This window comes from Alternaria infectoria (genome assembly GCF_024043175.1).
Source record: "Alternaria infectoria strain BMP 0036 chromosome Unknown scaffold_7, whole genome shotgun sequence".
NCBI lineage: Eukaryota > Fungi > Ascomycota > Dothideomycetes > Pleosporales > Pleosporaceae > Alternaria > Alternaria infectoria.
This window is the reverse complement of record NW_026250696.1, coordinates 168,189-189,663: the sequence shown is the minus strand read 5'-3', so window position 1 is coordinate 189,663 and position 21,475 is coordinate 168,189. Positions and strand designations below refer to the sequence as shown.

The window sequence follows — 21,475 nt, the reverse complement described above, 5'->3', positions numbered from 1 at the left end:
ATCATCTTAGTGACGCTCAAGAAGCCGTGCATCTTTGTTGTTGCGGCGCCATCCCGTCCCGTCTCGCTAATCGTCGCGCCAAGCCTACCAGCGTGAAGGCCGCGGGGGACTCGACCTTGGAACCACAACTTCAACTCTCCACCCAAGTCTCCCGACTAGCACACCACAGTGGATTGACTCGGCTTCTACCGTTCGCGTTATCAAATCACGTTGCTAAGGTGGTGGTCGCGCGGCCAGTGCTCAGACGCTCGACGATACGGATGGAAGCCGAGCTATGCTTCCCGAATGCAACGTTGGACACATCGTAGAACATGACACGGAGGGGCAGTTTAGATGGATCATATGGCGAGTGATCGATTTCAGTGTGAAAGGTTTCCTTCTCTGATGACGCTGACGTTCGTATCTATGGCTTTATCTGACGCGACAACTCGTTTTTCCTTACGCCACAACGTCTCGGATTGCGCACCCAGTCGTCATGAAGCTGTAAACGTATCTTCGTCATATCGTCCTCTGCAGATTGCGACACGAATCATGTGCGGTCTTTTCTTCTTCCCTCGAACAATGAAGGGTCTCAGAATGAACATGGAGTTACGTTTCAATGACGCCGTACGACAAGAACGAGATCCAATACAATACCCCACGGCCATGTCTACGACCGCACAAATGAGTCCAAGTGACACGACTTCTTTGCTAGCTGAATTGGGTGGATATACTGCATTTGTTCCGATTCCCCATGGCGTCCGTCAAGAGGATCAGCAGAGCCATCAACGCGCGCTGCAAAGCATACCGCATGCGCAGGCATATTTGCAGCGTTTTAGAGCGTTTCTCGACAGACGCCATCGCATGCTGACAAGACAGTGCTTCCTTGCACCTTTGCTTTTCGCCCATGAACCCTGCCCATCGGGTCCACGGTGACGCCTTGCGTTGCACGGCGTGGCGCCTATTGGACCAAGCACATATCGCATTCCCGCTAAACAGCCAAAGAGACGCGGAGATCTTACTGCTACTGCACGTTCATCGACCGAAGATCAATAGAGTACAGCGCTGTCGAATCCGCGGATGCGGCGCAACGTGACGCTTGATCCTAGCCTACACCAAAGTCTCTCTATCGGAGTGTATCCCCGCCACCGCCAAAGCATGGTGACTTGTTTGGATTAGACTTATAACCTGATAACCACCCTGTCTCACCGCTTGGCCCCGGTACCCTGGACTCGCACCAGTATATATCGTCTACGGACCCAGACTCTTACCAAAGTTTCTTCGCATCATAGGCCCAACACCTCCCTTTCCTCACGCTATCACTCCTCACCATTTCCAACACTGAAACATAGTCGCTATATGGCTACATCGACTGTGGCCAGACTCGCGCCCCAGAACTCTCCAGCCCTAGCAAGAAACCCATCACCTTTCATGGATCCCCGACCACCACTAGGAAATCCAGCGACGACTGCGGAGATGTGGGATAGGTACGAGAGGCAAGCTGTGGAGACGGCCAGAACGAGAGAGAGGACTATGCAGCCACCACAGCCCCACCGCATAGTGATTCCAATCAAGGACAAGAGGCATAGACCAAATGACGTTTCACCGACAATACCGAGCTTCGACTTCAGAAGACGTGGCCATACGACCACGGTCTCGACTACGTTGGCTACCTGCAAGTCCTGTACACTTCCCATCACCTATGTTTCTGGAGTTTGCGAAAGCTGTACAAGAACCATCATCTTGCCATCTTCCAGCGGCGAAACCACTCCGCCTATCAGTCCAGCCTCTCGGAACTTCGTCTCTACTGACCTCATTAAACTGCGCAAGAACTCATATGGGGAAGATGCCAACATCCGAACATCAACAACATCATCGCGACGAACGTCGTACTGTCCACTACCAGCGCACCTTGCAGACCCCTCATTCCGGCTGTCCACACTCCAGCCACCCCCCGAACTGGACGCCTTCTCAAACGACCCCATACGAAACAGAAGAAAGACATCTCTCACAGACCCCAACGAGCCATTCCTCCGTTTACAAATCGCGCAACAAGCACCATTACCCCGGTCTACCATGAACTCACCACCCATAACCCCTACATCGCCACCGCCATGGGCAACCCATTCTCGCTCTTCCACGCGACGATCCAGTCTAGCAAACGCGGCAATACTGCCAAAGCCCGCCTACCCACACGCGCGCACCGACAGTGTAGCTTTATCAGAATACAGCACCCTCTGCCCCATCCAAACCACACTAACAACGAAACTGGAAAACACAACCAGCGCCTGGGACGACTGGGACAGCGACAACGACGACGGGGATAGAGCGGGTCTCGCGAGCTGGATGGGCCGGCGCAAAACCAAGGGTCGCGGCAGCGGACCTAGAGAAGGCAAAGGCAGTATGGACAGCACCGAGAGCGACAATGACGCTACGAGGCCCAGTCTGTGTCTGAGAGAGACACCCAAGAAGGCAAAGAAGAGCATGAACATTAGTAAAGAAGATCAAGGTTTGGAGCGCGCCCGGATTGAAGCTGCGGAGAATGCGAGGGCAAGGCGGCGAGACGCGGAACAGAAGCTTGCGAAGAAGAAACCGAGTGGGTTTATCAGGGCGATTACTTGTGGGAAGAGCGATACAGATGGGTAAGTTTGTTTACGCGGTTACTGCTTTCCTTGCGTTTTGGTTTGAGCAGGGCGTTTATCATGGGCGATATTTTTAGGGATGATACCACGCAAAAAGGTTGGACTGGTGTTGAGGTATTGGGTTCTATGGTATACATATTTTACGACTATATAGGCGATTAAGCTAGATTAACTCATAACGTATAATATATTATTCAGACGAAGTTCATGTTCGTTCGTTGTGACATGCTTTGTTATTGCTTTCGCGGTTTCACTCAGCGATACATTACTTCTCCCAATAACAGCGCGGAAGTATCATCACAAACACATCCACCCCATTCATCCCAACAATCCCAAACCCATACTCGAAGCCAACACACACACCCTCCACCGCTAAACGCCCTCCTGCACATTCCCGCACCCGCATCCGCATACCTACCTACATACCTACCTTCCTATTCCCCTACCTGCTACCGAAGTCGCGCCCATCCAGCCGCGCGCTCCCGCGCACTCCACCCGGTAAGAGGTGAGAATGCGGGTAGGCGAGCGGTGACCCCATCGCTAGTCTTCACAGGGTCGTTGGCCGAAAAGCCCGCGTAGGGTGGTAGGGGTAAGCGAGGATGCTGTGGGAGGCGGTGATGTGGGCTGGGTACAACTGACGAGGCGGATGTGTTGAGGTGGGGTGGGGGGTTTAGAGGTCCGGTTGTATGGTGGAAGGTGGGTTGGGGCTATTTGGCAGTGGGGTGAACCAGATGGTGGAGTGGATTGCGATGAGCTGCTCATGACTGCTTAAGACATCATGATAGCCCTGCTACAGCATCGTCCACACTACCCATCACCATCATCATCAACCCCCTTCTACCAGCTCCCTAACACCACCTACCACCCTCCCACGCAATGTAAAACCCGTGTATCAACGTCGCACAATCGCCCGCCTCGACCGAGGTCGTGGACATCTGATCAAGCTGGTGGTATGTGAAATGCGGATGTCGTGGCTACGCTTTGTGCTGCAAAGCATTGGTGAGGTCACCATACTGAATTAGACGCTCCGTTGTGTAACGTGTTGCGGGGCTGAGCGGTTGTAGGCGAGCGTTACACGAAGGGGGCGGGTGGGCGGTCTGGGCTTCTGAGGTTTGGGGTTGTTTGTGCGTGCGTGCGCTGTGTAGGTTTGAGACCTGTGTGCTGTGTATGTGGGTAAGAGTGCGCGCGGTATTTGAGTGGTTAGTTGTAAGTTGGCGCTGAGGTAAATGATGGTTTCGCGCAAGACGATAGATAGCTGGACAGGCTGCGATATCGCAACTTCGAGATCGCAGTATGCGCTCGCGCATCACAAGTGGCGGTGTGGAGGCACGATAGGCGTTGGCCACGTCTAACAACTCGTCGCACAGTGGCGGACGCACCTACAATCGCTTTGAGCTTGTCGGTGCACATGTCAGCTGCCAGTTAGCAGGGCGAAGATGTCAGTTGTTTCGGATATACCGCCTTGACCTTGGCTTCTAGGACTTTTGACTGAGCCCACTGTAGGGTGTGCTTTCGACGACAAATTACATGTGTTGATGGAAGGGCCAGCTGCATGCTTCTGTTTTCTTCATCTCCTGGCGTGTGAAGACGGATAAATCCGCGCTGTAGAGTTTCGAGGTTGAAATGTCGTTCTTGGCCGCGTGCGACATGTCGAAGTTAAAGTTTGATCACACTTCAATCTCCATATGGTTTGATAAGTTGACAGCGGGAGTAAGGAAGTGATGCAAAGCTGTTGTCAACTCGTCAAGCGACAGGCGAGAGTTGAAAGTTGCGAGCAAGTCGACTGAGATTGTGTCGCTTCGCACGAGCGTGTAGAGTGAACGTTGGAGGTCTCGGGCGGGCCGAATGTGACTAACAATTAACAGTTACCAAAATCGTCTTCGGTTCTGCACCCCCTAGTCATGACCATGACATTAGCAGTGGGAGAATGCGAGGACCACGTGATGCTGACCGTTGGGTTTTGGGTTCAATTACCACGCCAGCACCCGGTCACTTGGCTCAACGTACCGCACGTAGTACTCCTTTTCATATGAGAAGACGTCATAGTCAGCAATCGATACGAGTCGGAAACAAAGAGGTCCGAGAGTTCGACGAGACAAGAGTTGCGGTGGTGTTGGCAAGCTCATGCAAGCTCAAAACTAGCAGCAAGCCTTTCAATAGTTTGGGGCCCATCAACGACGGGCTGCTGGCTACTTCAACCGATGCTGCCGCGGGTAGAAAGGTACCTGAACTACCGACAAACACCACAGGGCTTGCGGGAATAATGGCGCGGTGCGATGAAAGCTCGAAGCGTGAAGACAAGGAAGCATGAAGCTGTTTGAGACGTTCTAAATCGGTACAACTGCCCGACTTAGCCCTGCAGTATGTTTTGATGAGCTGTTACAGATCACGAACAAAAGAAATCGCTGAGCGCAAACATGTCAGAAGTCAAGTCGGGTGTCGGCACACAATCGGGAATTTGTGAAAAGAGGGGTGGGCGACGAGCATGTAGGTAGTGGCGGTGCTGGACGAGGTTGGCGCGGTGGCTGCACGCCTTGGTGAAAGTTAAGGCGGTCGGTCAAATCTCAATACGTCGGTGTTGTTCCGGCATTGGCAGTCAGCAAAAGGCGCGACGCCTGAAGCATGATGGATGCGATAGAATTGGCACGGTGGCGTGAGCGTCTCTCGTGATCTGCCACGAGGTAATTTCCTTACGAACTGCTCATTAATCGATACGCGGACGGGCCAGAGATAGACTTGATCGTCTTGCATCATCGTTGCCTGTCGTTGCTTGTAACCGACCGCGCGGATGTCACCAAAGCTTGTCGCTTCGTGTCGGGTCCGGAGAACGCGGCACTGGTGATAGTGATGGCCCACCTTGTGGGCTAGAAGGATGGCCGGTGTGTGTGGGAATACGGGAGCGGCCAGGGTCTGAGAAGGCCCGCCGGAAACTATGGAAGCGGTGTCTCTGAGGGCGGCGTCAGCAGCGTGAAATTGTTGTTTGTTGACTGCTTGAGCGCTGCTGGGCGCAGGGTTTTCTTTGACCTTTGACGCAACACGCAGGTGCGTGTCTTGGTGTTGCCAGTGTGTTGGTCGCACCTTACCCCTGACGCAGGTTGTTCTGTCAGACTAGCCGGATCGGGCGGATCTGTGGGGTCGCTTGTTACCGCATCGGGCCAGATGGCTGCCAGGCGAGCCGTGGGCGCAATCTCTTCGACGCCAGCTGGCCAGCGCCTGAAGCTTATCTGGCGTTAGCGAAGGCTTGAGTTCTTCCGTCTGCTTGGTGACAGCGCGACAACGTTGTCAGGACGATCCTGCGTTGGCGGGTTAGGCCCTGAGTTCTGCGTGCCTTATCAATAGCGCCGCTGTTGCGTTCCACCTTTTACGAGGGCACATGTGGACGTTCAGCATCACCATCCCCACCACATCATCGGATCAGGCCCAGCGCATGCCGCTTGCCGTGCTCCCCTCTCGTCGTGTAATGCGAACCAATCCCTGCGCCCAGAAATAGAAGCTCGACGAGGCCAATCCCCGCGATGATCTTGCCGCACAGAGCTCGCATTGGCTGCGCTAGGGTGGAGATTGCCGCTCGTGCCCCTTAGGGCTGTCCTGAGCAATACCGTTATTGGTCGATGCGTCCAATGTGTGCCTGAATTTTCCTTTTCCAGTCGCAAAAGGCCGACGCGATGACTAGCATGGCTGAACGTCCTTCGTATACGCGGCATCGTCGTAGGTACTTGAATCTGGGCGCGCCCGCTGCTATCCTCCTCACCTCCATCGCTGTAGGCGCATCTCAAGTACCTGCCTTCAGCACTTCATTCTTTACCACCTCTCGGCCGCTGTCACTCGTTTCCAGCTGCCTTGACCCCATACAGCAAACCTCTAGTAATACTTAATTTGTTTTCGCTAGGTACGTACTTTCCTTGTGTTTTCGCTACCGCGCGGGGCTCCGCAGCCGCTTCCCAAAATACGTTGTTCTGCATGCTGGTGTTAGCCTTCTTTTTCGCTACACCAACCTCGCCATGCGACGACGTCCTACCCGCCCGCCAAAAACCAACTTCATAACCGTTGTGCCGCCGCCCCTGGATCTTCAATGCTATTCATCACCTACTTATACCCCTGCTATCCTCATTCTACAACGACATCGCGGATGACTACCCGGCCACATCTGTCGGCTTACACACTCTTTCTACCACACTCGTTTCTAACACCCTGCCTAGGTGAACCCTCATAATGAAGGCTTCTCTCTTCGGCCTCGGCGTCCTCGCCGGCCTGGCCAGCGCAAACATCAACTTCCTCTGGGTCAACCCCACATGCGACCACCTAGACCCCAACACCCTCTGCCTGACTGGCCAGCACTGCGATGAAACCGACTGCTGCGTACCTGACCTGAAGAGCGAGTACTCCAAGCTCGTCTCGCGCTCATCGCGCTCATCTCTTCGCGTTGTTCCCGCCAAGAGACAGGCTGCCAAGTACTCTCAGGACGGAAAGTGCGGCCCTGCTAACGGCAACCTCCTCTGCGACCCCAACAGCACTGTCTACAAGGGCACATGCTGCTCGCAGTACGGTTGGTGCGGAAGCACCGCCGCTCACTGCACTCAGGGCTGCCTGTCTGGCTGTGATAACGGTGCCTCCACGCCCGCTCCCACCAAGGCTGCCACTTCAGGTGCTGCTAAGCCCAGGGACGACGGCAGGTGCGGAAAGGACTTTGGTGGCGCTACATGCGATGCCAACGGTGCTTACGGCGGCTGCTGCTCGTCTTACGGATACTGCGGTTCCACCGACGGTCACTGTCTCGCTGCCAACGGATGCCAGAACGGATGCAAGGGCGCCACTGCTACTCAACCCGCCAAGGGCAACCCTGCCCCTGTCAGCAGCCGTCCTCCCTCTACCACCACCTCTGGCGAGCCAGTTCTTGGTAAGCCCTCGACTGCTCCCGCTTCCAAGCCCACCGGCGTCGCCACTACTGATGGCAGCTGCGGTGCCAAGTTCGGTAACACTGTCTGCGGTAACTGGGCCCAAGGTAGCTGCTGCTCCATGTATGGCTACTGTGGTAACACCACCTCTCACTGCGGTGAGGGTTGCCAGAACGGTCCCTGCCTTCGCGCTCCCTCCGTCCCTGCTCCTGCTGCCAGCCCTGCTCCTCGCGCCGCTAAGCCCGGTAGCATTCAGCTCAAGGGCCGCTCCGGTGTCCCTGCTATGCACGCTGGTCTCATGCCCAACGGCAAGGTTGTTTTCCTTGACAAGGTCGAGAACTACACTGAGTTGAAGCTCGGCAACGGCCAGTACGCCTACTCTTCCGAGTGGGACCCCGTCACTGACAAGCTCACCCCGTTGGCCTACAAGACCAACGCCTTCTGCTCTGGTGGTATCTTCCTTGCTGACGGCCGCTTCGCTTCTCTTGGTGGTAACGCTCCTCTCGACTTCATTGACCCCACTGTTGGTGATGGTTTCAGGGGTATCCGTCTCCTCAAGCGCTCTTCCTCCGATGCTTCTCTCGATGGCCAGGCTTGGAACGAGCCCGGCCCTCAGCTCGACACTCCCCGCTGGTACGCTTCCGTCCAGATCATGCCTGACGACTCCATCTTTGTTGCATCTGGATCCAAGAACGGTCTTGACCCCTCAAAGCCCGAGAACAACAACCCTACCTACGAGATGCTCAACGCCGACGGTTCTCCTCGCGGAGTGAGCAAGAACATGGAGATCCTTAGCAAGAACCAGCCCTACTACATGTACCCCTTCATGCACCTGATGAAGGACGGCAACCTGTTCGTCCAAGTCTCCAAGTCTGCCGAGATCTTCAAGGTCGAGACCGGAAGCGTCGTCCGCATGCTGCCCGACCTCCCCGGTTCCTACCGTACCTACCCCAACACCGGTGGATCCGTCATGCTCCCTCTCTCATCTGCCAACGACTACAACCCCGACATCGTCATCTGCGGTGGTGGCCCTTACCAAGACATCACTGCCCCTGCTGACCCATCCTGCGGCCGCATCAGGCCTCTCGATGCCGACCCAGAGTGGGAGATGGACTCCATGCCCGAGGGCCGTGGTATGGTTGAGGGAACTCTCCTCCCCGACGGTACCGTCGTCTGGGTTAACGGTGCTCAAGAGGGTGCTCAAGGTTTCGGTGTCGCCCAGGACCCTGCTCTCGAGGTCCTCCTGTACGACCCCAACCAGCCCAAGGGCAAGCGCTTCACCACTGGTCCTGCCTCCACCATCGCCCGTCTCTACCACTCTGTCGCTCTCCTCCTCCTCGACGGTACTCTCCTGATCTCCGGCTCCAACCCCGTTGAGCAGCCCATCCTCAAGCCCGACGCCAAGAACCCCTTCGTCACCGAGTTCCGCAACGAGATCTACACTCCCCCTTACCTCCAGGGCAACCCCACCCGTCCTTCAGCCGTCCAGATCTCCCAGAAGGAGCTCAAGGTCCAGCAGCAGTTCAACATCAAGTTCAACGCTCCTGCCAACGCTAAGAACGTCAAGATCTCGCTCTACTACGGTGGATTCGTTACCCACTCTGTCCACATGGGTCACCGCATGATCTTCCTCGACAACACCGGCTTCAAGGCTGGCGCCACCGCCCAGAGCTTGACCGTCACCATGCCTCCTAACAAGGCTGTTGCCCCTGCCGGTCCTTACGTCATCTACGTTGTCGTTGATGGTGTTCCCGCCATGGGACAGTTTGTCCACGTTTCGTAGAATGGGTCTGTGAATGAGAGTTGGATGAGACGAAGATGTTAGCTGATTGCGATAATATTCCTTGTATCATCCTTGAATTGAGTTGGTTTATTTCGCATTCGTGCATGTGTTATGGTGGATGGCTATTGAATCATTAGCGATGCATGTCCTATAGAAATAAAGAATTGTCATGATATCACTTGTTGGCTACGTTGATGTTTTGTGTTGTGAAGTGTTCATTAGGTGGGTCTTTCAGGACTACATATCATTATGTGAGTGACTTCTCACACTGTCCTACGCCCTTGTCGTCCCCATTCATACATATGAGCCTCACGCTCACACACCCAAACCCCCAACTTAGCCGTCCAGCTCACCCTCCTCCTCACTCTCAACCCTCGCCCTCTTGCTGTAGTCCGCAAGCGGACTCGCGCCCTTGCGCTTACGACCCACGACGACGTTGTCGGCCCTCAGGCCCCCCTCACCCTTCTTCTCCCCACCACCACCACTCTTCTTCTCCCCACCCCCCTCCTTCCATCCCCTCTCCTTCCGGCCGCCACCAGCCCCCTTCTTCCCGCCCATCCAATCCACCGCATCAACAGTCATACTGCCATGATACATATCTCTCAAGTCCCTCGGGACGTGAACGCGGTTATCACCAATGATCTCCCACATCCACGCCATGGACTCGCGCATCTTGGGTGCTTCCCGTCTCATCTCGCTCAGGGCGTCTTCCATGACCGCCACCCGGTTCTTGAGGGCTTTGATCGTGGCTTTGGTCTCGGCGGTGGGGTCGGGCGGGGCGGAGACAGTGCCGGCGGTGCTGGTGACGGCGTCGGCCATGGTGGTGTTTAAGGACGACGATGATGTTGTGGGTGTAGTTGCGGAGGGGACGGGGAGGTGTGTAGGCACGACAACACTTTTCTTGACGTTCTCCAACTACAAACGAAGACATATAGTCAGTAAAACATATCCCATACATTCCATTCCAGACAGTGTTAACAAACCTCTTTCCTCAACTCCGCGTTCTTGCGGCAGACACGGTATGCCTCTTCGGCAATCTCCTGCGGAGTCGCGTAGTTGGCGAGGCGGGCGCGGATGCGCTGGGTATCGGGGTCGTACTCCATTGGTGTTGAGGAGCGGAGTTTGCGGGTGTAGGGTAGCGATTTCTTGATGTACTGCTTGAGTTTGTTTTGGGTGAGGCCGCTGCGGGTGCGCCGACGGCTGGGCATGTACTGGTGAAGTGTGTCAGGATTGGGAGCAGTGGATCACGGCAGAGGGCAGCTGAAGAGGTTCGGCTTGGTGTGTGTGGTGGTGCGAGGATGGAGGAGCGCGTGCAAGAGTTGTAACTTTAGGCTGCGAGCAGAGATTTCGGTTAGTGCGTTTGTGCGTTTGCATTGGGCTGGTTTTCACTTTCACTTTCACTGGAACGTGGTGGAAGTTCAGTGTTGACGTCAGAGTGTAGGTGGGCGGGCGCGATAGGAGGTGGATGTGTAGAAACCGAACATTAGACCGCCTCATGAGACCGTGAGACGGGGCTGATTGTGGGCCTCTTATAGCTACTCGATTAATGGTTCATTGTCAGGCCTCTCCGCTGGTTCCTTCTTCTCTGGCTTCTCCATACGCCTCCATAGACCCAGGAAGCCACCTCCCACAACCATTTGGCCGGCTTTTGGTCGGCACACCATGACCCATTTCTCCTCCTGTTTGCTCAGATCTTCTTTTAGCTCGTTATCGCGTCCTTCTTGGCCTGATGCCGAGTCCGCGCTTTCATCGCTCGAAGGCTCGGAAGGTTGCTCTGGCTGAGCCTTCTTCATAGGCGCTCTCGGTCTGACTGCGCGAACATCCCACTCGCGAATTGTACCTGCCCCTAGCTCAATGACCTGGTCAAGAAGATAGGGCATCTTATGTTCCCGAATAGCTTCGACACATTCAGCGATCTGAGTGATGCTTGGGTTGAAGACGGCGAGCATGCCATTGACGTGCAGCGCAGGAGCGACATTAGCGAGATGGCTTGTCGCATTGGGAAGATCCAGGAACACGTGAGTCAGGAATGGCTCCTCGGTCTTTCTCGAAGCTCTCTGTTTGGCGATCCACTCAGACACGTCTCCTACGTGGAAGTCGACGTTGCCCGCGTACATGCCATGTCGAAAGCCTTCGACTATCTTCTTCGCATGTACTGAATGCTTGCTGGATATATCCAGGGTATGTATGATAGCGCGACGGTTCTGCTTCCACGACGATAGTGCTGATTCCTGTAGGTCTGATATGGACTCGCCGAGGTATACTGCGTCTTCGGGTTCTTCTTGGGCAGTGACATAGGACGGCGTTCTTGGGACTGGAGGGTTGCCGGCATGTACAGCGCGAGAGAGATGCAGCGTCAGCGCTCCATGGCCTGTGCCGGCTTCGAGGATCTCAAGAGGTGGTTCGGTGCTGGGGGTAGCGGATGGAGTATCTACATGGATGTCGAGCAGAGACACTATGAGGTTGGTATCTGAAGGGTAGATCTGTATCATGTCAGCATGAGTCTTCTGTCTCGACGTGGCATGGCATACGCACTGGAGTAACAAGGCGCGGTGTCAATCTGACATATTCGGCCAAGGTAGGCTCGAAGATGCGGAAGGTGTCGCCCTTGTGGGAACGGACAATTTGCCGCGGCTCCTTTCCAATAACATCTGCATGCTTGACGACGCCTCGGTGTGTGCCGAGGGTCTTGGTCGCCTGCAGTTTCACGAGGCGCCCATCCTGTGTCTCTTTGCTCTCGCGCAGGAGCACAACATCGCCTTCTATGCGCCTGTGAGCGGGGTCGGGGTGGTGGAAGCGGAGGTCTTGCCTTGGAAAGCGCGATGGAGGCAGGAGCTACTGGTGAAGTGTCGCGCACGCGGTCGGAATGCAGCACGGCGTAGCTGGTGGAGAGAGGATGATCGCATGGCTTTGTAAGAAGAAAGATGTCAGATGCGGAGGTGACGCCTTCTCCGCACCAAGCGAGCGGCGACCGCAGGAGGGCACCGAGTATGCTCTGCAGGCGTAGGAATGCAGTAAATCTTACATAGATAACTGAGTCCTTTTCACATAGCTTCTGCCTCTGCTACGTCGTATATCAATATATCTAATATACTTTACTGCATAATGCACAACGTCACAGCGGTGATTTAATCCCTGCATCGCCATTGACGATCCGAGACTCCAGGGTTCGGCCAAGAACAACATGGAGCACCTGCACACTTCCAACGCATGCGCCTTGCCCAACACGCTTGACTTCACACCCTCAGCAAACGAGCCCATGTCATGGAGATGAGATCGCGTTGCTGCGAAAGACACATATCCTAAACCCGACGCTGGCTCTATGCGCCACTACTCACACCTTCGGGAGCCTCCACCATGACGCGCCGCATAGTACGCACAGCATAACCCTTCTCCCGCCAGTGCTAACAGTCCCAGGTACGGACGGGCATCCAGCTCATAGCCCTCACCATCGTCGTCTCCCTAACCATATTCTTCCTCGATAACCGCTACCGCGTCCTCCCCCAATCTGTCCACAGTCACATGCCACTGCACCACGACGGCCTCGTTATCACCGATATCACCGTACAGACATGTTCGACCATCAATCCCCTCTCCAAGTGCATGCTCGACCAGAAGAAGTGGCATCGCATAGAGAAGGACCTGTACCTCGGCTCTGGATGGGTCACCAAAGGATACGTCCACATCAAGCGCAAGCGGGAGGAGGAGCTCAAGACAGAGGACAAAGTCATAATCGACGTTCGCACAGGCAAGCTTGATCCCTCTGTGGGAGAGAAGGCCCAGGCGTCGGAGAAGTGGGAGTCGCGCCCAGCTGGCCTCTGGATCAAGCGCTCGCTGAAGCGTCACGCGAGCGACGACAAGAAGGCTGTGACCGCCGTGGATATCCTATTCGGCGCCGACGCAGTAGAGCCACGCCCTGGCTGGGAGCTGGTCAAGAACGGAGCCCTACATCTTGAAACGGGCAAAGCAAGCACAGATCCCCGCCTGAGCATACGAAGAGGCCCAGCAGCCAAGCTCGAGAAGCCCGTACCCAAGATCAGAAAGGATGGCAAATTCAAGATTATGCAGATCTCCGACCTGCATCTCAGCACTGGTCTCGGCCACTGCAGAGACCCAGAGCCGCCAGGCCACAATGGCGGACACTGTGACGCCGACCCCAGGACCATAGAGTTTGTGGAGAGGGTGCTAGACGACGAAAAGCCAGACTTTGTAGTTCTGTCTGGCGACCAAGTCAACGGCGATACAGCACCTGATGTGCAGAGCGTAGGGCACGCCCCTATCTTTTAGGCGACACAAAGCTAACCATTTCACAGGCCATGTTCAAGATAGTCGAACCCCTCGCGGAGCGCAAGATACCGTACGCAGCCATCTTCGGCAACCACGACGACGAAGGCACCCTCTCCCGCCACGCGCAAATGGACCTCTACGACTCGCTCCCCTACTCCGTCAGCGAACCCGGTCCCAACACAATCGACGGCGTAGGAAACTACTTCGTCGAGATCCAAGCCCACAGCAGCAAGCACTCCGCCCTAACCCTCTGGTTCCTCGACACGCACGCCTACTCGCCAGACGAAACCCACTACCGGGGCTACGACTGGCTCAAGCCCAACCAAATCGACTGGTTCAAAGCCACCGCCGGCGGCCTAAAAGAAGCACACAGCCACTACACCCACAAACACCTCAACATGGCCTTCATCCACATCCCTCTCCCCGAATACGGCAACCCAGACAACGACCGCGTGGGCAACTGGACCGAACCCATCACCGCACCTGCTTTCAACACGCACTTCAAAGACGCCCTCGTCGAATACGACATCAAAGCCGTCTCCTGTGGCCACGACCACGTAAACGACTACTGCGCCCTCTCCAAAGAACCCGAGACTGGTGATCCAGAACTCTGGATGTGCTATGCGGGTGGTAGTGGCTTTGGTGGCTACGGGGGTTATAACCACTTTCACAGGAGGTTAAGGGTGTTTGAGATCGATACGAATCAGGCGCGCATTGTGACGTGGAAGAGGTTGGAGTATGGGGATACGGGGAAGAGGCTTGATACGCAGATTATTGTTGATTCGGGGAATGTTATGCCGATTCAGGTTGCGAATCAGGAGTGAGATGGGGGGAAGTGGTTGTCGCACGTTAGGGCGTTTGGGTGTGGTGGTATGGATGGATGGGAAAATCACCGCTTTTTTTTGTTTGGGATTAGCGTTGAGATGTGTACGGGATACGTCAAGATGCCTTGTTTGTCTTCAATTGAAAGTTCAAATCCATTTGTGTAATCATTCCGTGGAAATGCGTGTGTGCTTCTGCTTCTGTCTACCTCGTAGGCTGTACTTTTTGCAGCTCAGTGAGCGAAATTCGTGTCAATTCCTGTCCTGAACTCTAAACTCATCACTCTCTGCACAATTTCCGTCAGCATGTGAATCCATGTGAAAGTGTCATGTTGTTCCATTGATTTATCATTCAACCCTTCTATCCACCTATCACCCCTAGATGAACGTCCTCATAAACTCTCCCAGCGCCATAATAGCCATAGCCTGCCCATACGGCATACTCGTAATCTTGATATCCTTGTAATGCTGCAAATCATGACCCATACCCGTTCCAAAACTCGTCTCCGTCAGCTCACCCTCCGCACTAATCTTGCCCATAACAGCCTTGATAGCCTTAACCGCGCTCTGCAGATACACGTCCCCACTAATATACCGCTTCCGACACGCCTTGAGCATACCATACGCGAAACCCGCCGTAGCAGAAGCCTCCTCGTAGCTACCTTCCGATACAGGGATATCGAGCAGAGTGCGCCACATGCCGTTCTCGCCCTGCAGTTTCAACAGCGCCTGGCATTGCGACTCGAGAATACCAATGAGGAACTGGCGCAGCGGATCCGTCTCCTTGAGATCTAGCAACTCAATGAAATCCGGGATCGCAATCGTCAACCACGAGTTTCCACGCGCCCATCTTGCTCGCGCAAAGTTATGTCCGACTTCCAAACCGCCCTTGTCTTCCCACTTCCAGCCGTGGAAGAAGAGGCCTGTGGATGTGTCGCAGAGGTACTGGCAATGGAGGATAAATTGGCGCTTTGCTTCCTCTACGTATTCGGGTCGGTTGAGCACAAGACCGATCTTAGCGAGGGGCAGCGCGCTCATCATGAGGGTGTCGTCCCAGAGTTCGTCTTTGTTAAACGAGTTGTATGTCTCGTGTTGGAAGCCGCCGAATTTGGTGCGGGGCAGACCGTGCATCACCCATTCTGCCCATGTGTCTAGCCAGGGGACGAAGGTCTTGTTTCCGGTTTCTTCGTATAGGTATGCTAGTGTGAGGAAGGGGCTCATGGTGTTGATGTTCTTGGTTGTGCCTTTGCTGAGCTGCTTGGAGAACCAGCCTTGCATGATGTCCATTGTTGCTGTGCTGCCTGTCAAAGTGTAGTAGTGCCATAGGCCGTAGAGACCGATACCGTGTGTCCACTCCCAGCCGTCCCAGCCTTTGGTGTCGATGATGCGGCCATCGTCGAGTTTTAGCAGGAACTCGCCGGTTGTGTCGTGGATGTTGATCAGGTTGTGGGTTAGGAGGAGGATCTTCTCGTCTATTTGGCCTTTTGTGAGGCCGTGGACTGTGAGTGTGGACATGGTGGGCGCGTTTCGTTGTTACGTCGCGTTCGCAGCGATTGTGTGGTGGGATGTGCTCACAACTGAATGAGGATTACAGCAACAAGCAATTGAGGAATGTAACGCAAGTATTAGAAGAAGACAGCAAGAGAAAAGATATCGTCACACGCGTAGTCTAGCAAGTGGGTATTAGATACAGGCCGTCGGTCACACGCGTCGGTAGAGCTCAACCCAGGAACAGAGCGGGGAGCGAAAACTGGGGAACGCTCAGGGTCCTCAACCGCGTAAATTGCATCGATGCTGCATGTCACTGCCAGATTTCGTGCTCTGTTGCACCGACTCGTCCATCTCTACCCCGACTGGGCGCTGGGCACACGTGGAGTCGCTCCAGCAGATGGGTTCCTGGAAGGCGCGGCTCTTTTCTCGTGTCAAACATCAACACCGAGACCACGGACGCCTGCTGCTGACATCCCACTCTCGGGTTTCTGCCGCGCTCGCAGTGCATTGCACCGAGATTCGCTGATCACTAAACTGACAATACCGGCGTGAAGGTCACCAATCGCTTACCTCTTGGAGGGCCGGAAGACACCGTGGAGGGAAGTGCGACCGCCGTGAAGGAGCTTGGCTGCCTAACACGACTCAGCCTGGGAAAGCCAGCCGCCGCCAACTCGCTGCAGGCGGACAAAATCTTCCACCAGCCGCCTTGGGCCCAGCGACGAAGCTTCGCATGACACTCGCGCGAGCTTGACCCATCACATGCCTTCACGAGTGACGCGGGTGGCCTTTCGGCAGCATCTACGCCGATGTTTTACCACAAACGGACCCCCGCCAAGTGGTGGCACTCTCCACACTGCTTGATCCTACTCCGCATTCCCAAGCACTCCACTATCTGTATGGACGGCATGGTGGCGGGGTTGGCGAACCCCAGAGGCTAGCGACTCAAGATGCAGCGTTGGCGCCGACAGGGTCGCGCTTGCAGCACGCCTTTCCAGAATCCTACCTCGAACTGGGGTGCGGAAACAAGGAGATGATCACCAATAGTCAATACCCGGCTAGACGTTGAACGTGCAGGTTCTTGGATCCCAGGATTTGCGGAGTAGCCTGCCAGCCTGGGGTAGCTTGAGGCCGGGGAACGCTTGGACGGAACAATCTAAAATCGGGTAGAAATATCAACTCGACCGCTCCTCCATCCTGGCCAGCTCACTCGCGAGTCCTGGGGTTTCTTCTTTGCAAACCTCATTCTTTCTTCCGCTGTCAAGCTCTCGGAAGTTCTTTTCAAGATGGCTACCACCAGAGCCAGCGCTGATGGCGTGCACAACACACCCGAGGTTGTTCGCCATTCGGACGATAAGCAGGACATTAGCCAGGTCGAGCGCGTGTTCTCCGAAGGAGGAGACGAGAAGGGCGACCATGCCGACTACAACCGTATCGACAAGGAGGTTGCCAAATACGCAAACGCTTCTGAGGTTTTCATCTCGGAAGAGGAGAACGCCCGGTTAAAGAAGATGATCGACCGTCGTGTACTGCCTATTATGGTCATCACGTACTTCCTGCAATCGCTGGACAAGGGCACAATGTCCGCTACCTCCATCATGGGTATCCGTGAGGATATTCCCGCACTTCTTTCCAAAGAGACTGTGAGTTGCAAAGTCTGTGGGCACTAGTATCATGCACTGACTCATGACAGTTTGGGTGGCTCACCACCTGTATCTACCTCGCTGTACTGGTCGTCGAATACCCAACCAACTGGATTCTCCAACGAGTACCAGTAGCCAAATACCTCGGATTCAACATTCTTGCATGGAGTACCGTACTTGCCTGCCATGCAGCCTGCTTCAGCTTCCCTGCGCTCGTCGTTTGCCGAACACTCCTTGGTATCTTCGAGGCTGTCTGCCAGCCCGCTTTCCTCATCATGACTTCTCTCTGGTACAAGCGTGAGGAGCAGGCTCAGATCGTTACGTACTGGTACATGATGAGTAAGTTATACGAGATCAAAGACTTACAACACGAACTAATCTTTACCTCCAGACGGCATGCAACAAATTGTCGGCGGTCTCCTCGCATACGCTTTCACCAACATCAGACACCCTAGCTTCTCTGCGAACCCCGGTAACGCTTCTATCCGATCCTGGCAAGCTATATTCATCACATACGGTTGCTTCTCCTTCATCTGGGGATTATGGGTCATCTTCCGCCTCCCCGACAGCCCCATGCGCGCCAAATGCTGGTCAGAGGAAGACAAGAAGCTCATGGTTGAGCGTGTACGCTCCAACCAAACCGGTCTCCAAAATAAAAAGTTCCGCGCCTACCAATTCAAAGAAGCCCTCCTCGACCCCCAAACCTACTGCTACATGGGCATTCAGATCTTCACCACTTTACCCACGTCAGGCCTCGGCGCCTTCTACAACATCATCATCAAAGACCTCGGTTTCGACACTCTCCAAGTCCAGCTCCTCGCCATGGTCCTCGGTGTCGTCATCATCGCCACACTAATGGGTTCCGCCTGGATGGTCAAGAAAACAAAGCAAAACTTGCTTACCATGGCCGTCTTCATGATCCCCGCCTTCGTCGGCACAATCATCATCATGACCGTCAAAAACACAAACAACGCTACCAAAGCCGGCCTGCTCATCTCCTACTGGATCGTCTTCACCTTCTGGGCCGCCCAGGGTCTCGGCATGTCGATGCTTACCCGCAACGTCGGCGGGCAGACCAAGAAATCCGTCTGCATCACCATGAACTTCTTCGCGTGGTGCGCGGGTAATGCGATTGGACCCAAGGTGTTTTTCGATGGCGACCCACGCTATCTCAAGTCCCTGGCTATTCATCTCGGGTGCTACAGCGCGCTGCTGGTGGTCATTGCGTTTTTGAGGTTCAACCTTACGCTCAGGAATAAGAAGAAGGATAGGGAGTTTGGAAAGGATATTAGCAATGCGCATGGCTTTGATGATTTGACGGATAAGGAGAATCCTAACTTTAGGTATGTTTACTAGGGGGGTTTTGGTTGGAGGGGGATGTGTAGTGGAGATAGTGTTGTATGAGCTATTAAGCATGCGTCGAATGAGCTATGATATGACTTACTCATCATGTTACATTGCTTCTTGTTTCCCCAGTCCTGGTGATGGGTTACAATCTCTGCCCAGTACTTGCTTTTCTTGTGGAAACGTCGCTAACACCATTCCATCCCGCGCCCGTGGATGTGAATGGAGACGTACCAATTCCGACTCTCTCGGAAAATCAGCGTCACGACATATCTAAATAGTCAAAGTGCAGTACCCAAAAGTAATTGCAATCGGATCATGATGAGATGAGTCCGGCCACAAGAAAAGCGACCCATCCCCACATGTTCCGAGGCCGGACCCACCACCCGTGCTAGCGGGAAAGCTACGCGACGCGTCCCTGATCACGGCTCCGCGGCGAGCCTGTGCCACGAACGGTGCGTCTTCTTAGCTGGTACCTACCCATCTCCAACCGGCCTGCATATCGCACTCGGAATATTCTTATCGATACCCGAATATTTTACGAGAAGTATGTACACCTGCAACCTTGGAAATGCCCGCTTTGCTCGTCTCGGCTTGCTCCGGAGGGCGAGGGCTGGATGTTGCGACTCCTGATGCTGATACGTCACAGGTAGATTCGCGCACGTCGAAAGAGCTTTCGCGTACTGCGACTAGATCATCGTTCCTGATATCATACAAATCAAAGAATCTTTGCGACACCTGCTCCTGCCTCCATCCTCCAGCGTCCCGAACTCGTAGTCGCATCCTCGAGCCCGCGACAATGGCCAGAAGAAATAGAGGACATCAAGGAGGGCATGGAAACCATGGGGGAGGATATCGAAACAACGGACACAACCAACAGAGAACAGACACGGGAATCCCAACGAATGAGCTCATATCCTATCTGCGTCAACGCCATGTGAGACTCGATCCGGCACTAGAGCAGCGAGAAGCGGCGAGACCTCGTATGAGTCGCCCAATCCAAGCATGGGGGCTCTTTGTCGACAAAGATGTACTCGGCACCACCAAGATGTACGCAATTCTGGGTCACGTCCCCGGCATATACACTGATTGGAACTATGTCGAAAAGAACGTGCTCAAAGGTTTCAGCGGCAACGGCAAACTGAAAGTCAATTCTGTTGCCCAAGCATGGCAATGGCTACATGCGAGGCGCACTCAGGTTGACGATGCGCTCAAGCGTGAAAAAGGTCGCGCCTGGTTGGCTCTGCAGCCTGCACTGTATCAGCCGCAACAACAAGTTCCTCAGCAGCAGCAGCAACCAATTCCTCAACAGCAGCAACTAATTGCTCACCACCAGCAACAAGTTGCTCATCCGCCACAACAGCACATCCCTCATGTGCAGCAGCAAGCTCCTCAGCAGCAGCTTTCGCTCCAGCAACTACCACGAGAACACCGATTGAGACTAATACAACAGATGATGGTACTAGTACCACAAGGAGGACTAAACCCTCAGCAACAACAAGCACCAATGCAAGGGTTGCTAGAACGCGAACAAGCACTTGGACTTCACGGACTGCCGCATCAGCATGCATCTTCTTCAGGCTCAAGCTCACGAGTTTCTCAAGATGCTTCGGAAGAGCCCGCTTCTGATGAGGAACATATCGAGTCAGAAACAAACATCGCTGAACCTGAGGTTGAGTTGAGCCTTGAGCAGGAACGGGTGGTACAACGCATCATGCGAGGACGCAACGTGTTTTACACGGGCTCTGCTGGCTGTGGAAAGTCTGTCGTACTTCGAGCCTTTAAAAAGAGGCTGGAAAAGATGGGCAAGCGCGTGTTTGTGACTGCGCCCACAAACCTTGCTGCGCTCAACGTAGGAGGCATCACGACATACAGTTACGCCAACTGGCATGTGAACACCAACAGGATAGGTCTCAGGAGCAACAAATTTCAGACCGATATCGCCAACATACAAGAGACTGACGTTCTCGTCATCGATGAAATCAGTATGTCGGAGAGCAATTTCCTCGAGCGCCTCAATCACTTAATGAAGGTTGCTCGAGGGAATGACAAACCCTTCGGTGGAGTGCAGATGGTCGTCACAGGAGATGTAAGTTGGCACGCCAAACTCAGCAACCTCAAATCCTAACCATCGTAGTTCTGTCAACTACCACCCGTGAAACCCTTCAAAAACTGTTTCCAGTGCGGAAATCAGCTTAAACCCGACAGAAATTGGAAGCCTAGCAGATACGAGTGTACGAACTACAACTGCGAGCAAACGATGTTCTACGACCGCAACAAGTGGGCTTTCCTCAGCAACGCATGGAGGGTAAGCAATCTCCGGTTCTGGTAGTTTGAGAATGACGCTTACGTGATCAGGAATGTAATTTCGAATGCTTTCATCTGACGAAAATCTATCGACAAGGCGATGAACAATTTCAGTCAATTCTACAAGTCATTCGACAGCGTGAGTCACTGCCACATCAGTCTGACATCTCGATGGATGTTATTTAAATATTGGAAATATTACTAACAGCACGAAGTCGGGATTGATGAGACCCCACGCGAGATCAAGAATCGTTTACTTGTGCCCCGTTCAGGAATGGAGGGTGCT

The 21,475-nt window shown here is 54.3% G+C and overlaps 6 protein-coding genes across 6 annotated transcripts; 3 read left to right on the top strand and 3 right to left on the bottom strand.

The window, feature by feature from the left end:
- Positions 1 to 6,833: 6,833 nt before the first annotated feature.
- On the top strand, positions 6,834 to 9,299 carry J4E92_004943 (uncharacterized protein; the record flags this gene model as incomplete). Its single annotated transcript, XM_051496327.1, has 1 exon — positions 6,834 to 9,299. The coding sequence occupies one exon, from the start codon at positions 6,834 to 6,836 to the stop codon at positions 9,297 to 9,299; it is 2,466 nt and encodes an 821-aa protein (XP_051353047.1).
- A 336-nt stretch (positions 9,300 to 9,635) lies between these two features.
- Positions 9,636 to 10,507, bottom strand: J4E92_004942 (uncharacterized protein; the record flags this gene model as incomplete). The annotated part of the gene is made up of 2 exons (XM_051496326.1): positions 9,636 to 10,214; positions 10,283 to 10,507. The coding sequence occupies 2 exons, from the start codon at positions 10,505 to 10,507 to the stop codon at positions 9,636 to 9,638; spliced, it is 804 nt and encodes a 267-aa protein (XP_051353046.1).
- A 327-nt stretch (positions 10,508 to 10,834) lies between these two features.
- Positions 10,835 to 12,205, bottom strand: J4E92_004941 (uncharacterized protein; the record flags this gene model as incomplete). The annotated part of the gene is made up of 3 exons (XM_051496325.1): positions 10,835 to 11,782; positions 11,835 to 12,061; positions 12,139 to 12,205. The coding sequence occupies 3 exons, from the start codon at positions 12,203 to 12,205 to the stop codon at positions 10,835 to 10,837; spliced, it is 1,242 nt and encodes a 413-aa protein (XP_051353045.1).
- Positions 12,206 to 12,656: 451 nt separating this feature from the next.
- Positions 12,657 to 14,410, top strand: J4E92_004940 (uncharacterized protein; the record flags this gene model as incomplete). Its single annotated transcript, XM_051496324.1, has 3 exons — positions 12,657 to 12,671; positions 12,717 to 13,562; positions 13,613 to 14,410. 3 exons carry the CDS (start codon positions 12,657 to 12,659, stop codon positions 14,408 to 14,410), a joined length of 1,659 nt encoding a protein of 552 aa, XP_051353044.1.
- Positions 14,411 to 14,785: 375 nt separating this feature from the next.
- On the bottom strand, positions 14,786 to 15,922 carry J4E92_004939 (uncharacterized protein; the record flags this gene model as incomplete). The annotated part of the gene is made up of 1 exon (XM_051496323.1): positions 14,786 to 15,922. The coding sequence occupies one exon, from the start codon at positions 15,920 to 15,922 to the stop codon at positions 14,786 to 14,788; it is 1,137 nt and encodes a 378-aa protein (XP_051353043.1).
- A 1,259-nt stretch (positions 15,923 to 17,181) lies between these two features.
- J4E92_004938 (uncharacterized protein) lies at positions 17,182 to 18,894 on the top strand (the record flags this gene model as incomplete). Its single annotated transcript, XM_051496322.1, has 3 exons — positions 17,182 to 17,538; positions 17,589 to 17,877; positions 17,930 to 18,894. 3 exons carry the CDS (start codon positions 17,182 to 17,184, stop codon positions 18,892 to 18,894), a joined length of 1,611 nt encoding a protein of 536 aa, XP_051353042.1.
- Between the last annotated feature and the right edge of the window lie 2,581 nt (positions 18,895 to 21,475).